Below are 1,383 nucleotides of genomic sequence, written 5' to 3'. Positions count from 1 at the left end.
CCCGCCCCCCAACATGAGGCAGGACACCTCCCTTCAACCTGCCCCCCAACATCAGGCAGGACACCTCCCTTCTCGTTTTTAAATCTCTGCTTAAAACTCATCTGTTCTCGCAGGCATTTCACACAGTGTGAGTTGATTTAGTGCTTTTTGTTCTTTGCTCCTATGTTTTAAATGCTTTTTATTAATTCTTCAGTATTATTATTAGTGTATGGTATGCATTTTTTTCATTAATTTTACTCCCATTGATGTTGTTGTTAAGCACTTTGATAACAGGTTCTGTTTTAAATGTGCTCTATAAAAACAGATGACTTGACTTGACATGCAGGATAGTGGCCCTGGAGGACCAGGACTGGACACTCAGATCTAAAACATGCAGGACAGTGGCCCTCTAGAATCCAGATTGAACAAGGCTGAGAGTTTAGAACAGTGTACCCGGTACCTGTTTCCTGGGTCCTCTTCTGGGTTCTGGTTGGACTCGTGAGTGAGCGCAGATGTTGGAAGAAGATCTGGTTGTTTGGAGGAACTGTAAACTGTTGACACGGGGAATCAAGAGAAAGTTAACCGTTAAAATCAGCGTAAAGTTTTACTGAAACAAATCTCGTGTTGAACTCACAGTTTCCATCCAGGTTGTCCAGGCTCTGGGCCTTCTTCTCGTCCTTCAACTCCCACAGTGGGGACAGGACCTCCTGGGAGTAGGACTTAGCTTGATTTGCGTGGAGGGAGCCCCTCTTCCTCCTGGAGGACGCTCCTCGTAGAGCTGAACATCACAAACAGCTGATCATGAGAGAGTTTTGACAGAGTACAGAAAACAAGAGCAAGACTCACGGTGAAACTTCTTGAAAACCGTCGTCCCCATGAACTTCAGAAATCTGTCTGCGTAAAAACTGGGCCTGTGGACCGACACCGTGTCCTGCAGTGGAGAAGACGAGTCACATCCAAACTCTTCAAACACAACAAGGTAAAAATGTGGAAATCAAACGCACCCCGTCGTGAACAAGAGCCTTCCAGGAGTGTTCCACCTTCTTCATGAACCTGAAGATAATTAAAATAATTTATCGTCATAAAACTCAGAGGCACCAGAGACTGAAAACATCAGACGTCCACATTTATGGACAAATGAAAAGTTTGATTTTGACACTATTCTACAAACGTGTTTTACATGTTACTGTCTTCATGTGTCCTCACATGTCCCAACTGTCTCCACATGTCCCAACTGTCCCGTCATGTCCCAACTGTCTCCACATGTCCCAACTGTCTCCACATGTTCCAACTGTCTCCACATGTCCCAACTGTCCCGTCATGTCCCAACTGTCTCCACATGTCCCAACTGTCCCCTCATGTCCCAACTGTCTCCACATGTCCCAACTGTCTCCACATGTCCCA

The 1,383-nt window shown here is 45.6% G+C and overlaps 2 protein-coding genes across 2 annotated transcripts in view; both read right to left on the bottom strand.

Annotated features, from left to right (window-relative positions):
- Positions 1 to 1,383, bottom strand: part of apba1b (amyloid beta (A4) precursor protein-binding, family A, member 1b) — a 29,088-nt gene that overhangs the window by 5,267 nt on the left and 22,438 nt on the right. The window lies entirely within an intron of this gene.
- The window catches only part of pip5k1ba (phosphatidylinositol-4-phosphate 5-kinase, type I, beta a), a 9,318-nt gene continuing 8,298 nt past the window's right edge, over positions 364 to 1,383 (bottom strand). Inside the window, exons 8-12 of the mRNA XM_037692515.1 lie at positions 984 to 1,032; positions 826 to 910; positions 614 to 757; positions 440 to 530; positions 364 to 388 (exon numbers count right to left, since the gene is read on the bottom strand). Of these exons, the coding sequence (XP_037548443.1) occupies positions 364 to 388; positions 440 to 530; positions 614 to 757; positions 826 to 910; positions 984 to 1,032 (394 nt within the window). The remainder of the gene's footprint in view (positions 389 to 439; positions 531 to 613; positions 758 to 825; positions 911 to 983; positions 1,033 to 1,383) is intronic.

This window comes from Nematolebias whitei, chromosome 18, assembly GCF_014905685.2.
Source record: "Nematolebias whitei isolate Nwh7 chromosome 18, NemWhi1, whole genome shotgun sequence".
In the NCBI taxonomy this organism is placed as follows: Eukaryota; Metazoa; Chordata; class Actinopteri; order Cyprinodontiformes; family Rivulidae; genus Nematolebias; species Nematolebias whitei.
The sequence above is the reverse complement of the archived record's forward strand: the minus strand, read 5'-3'. Positions and strand labels throughout refer to the sequence as shown.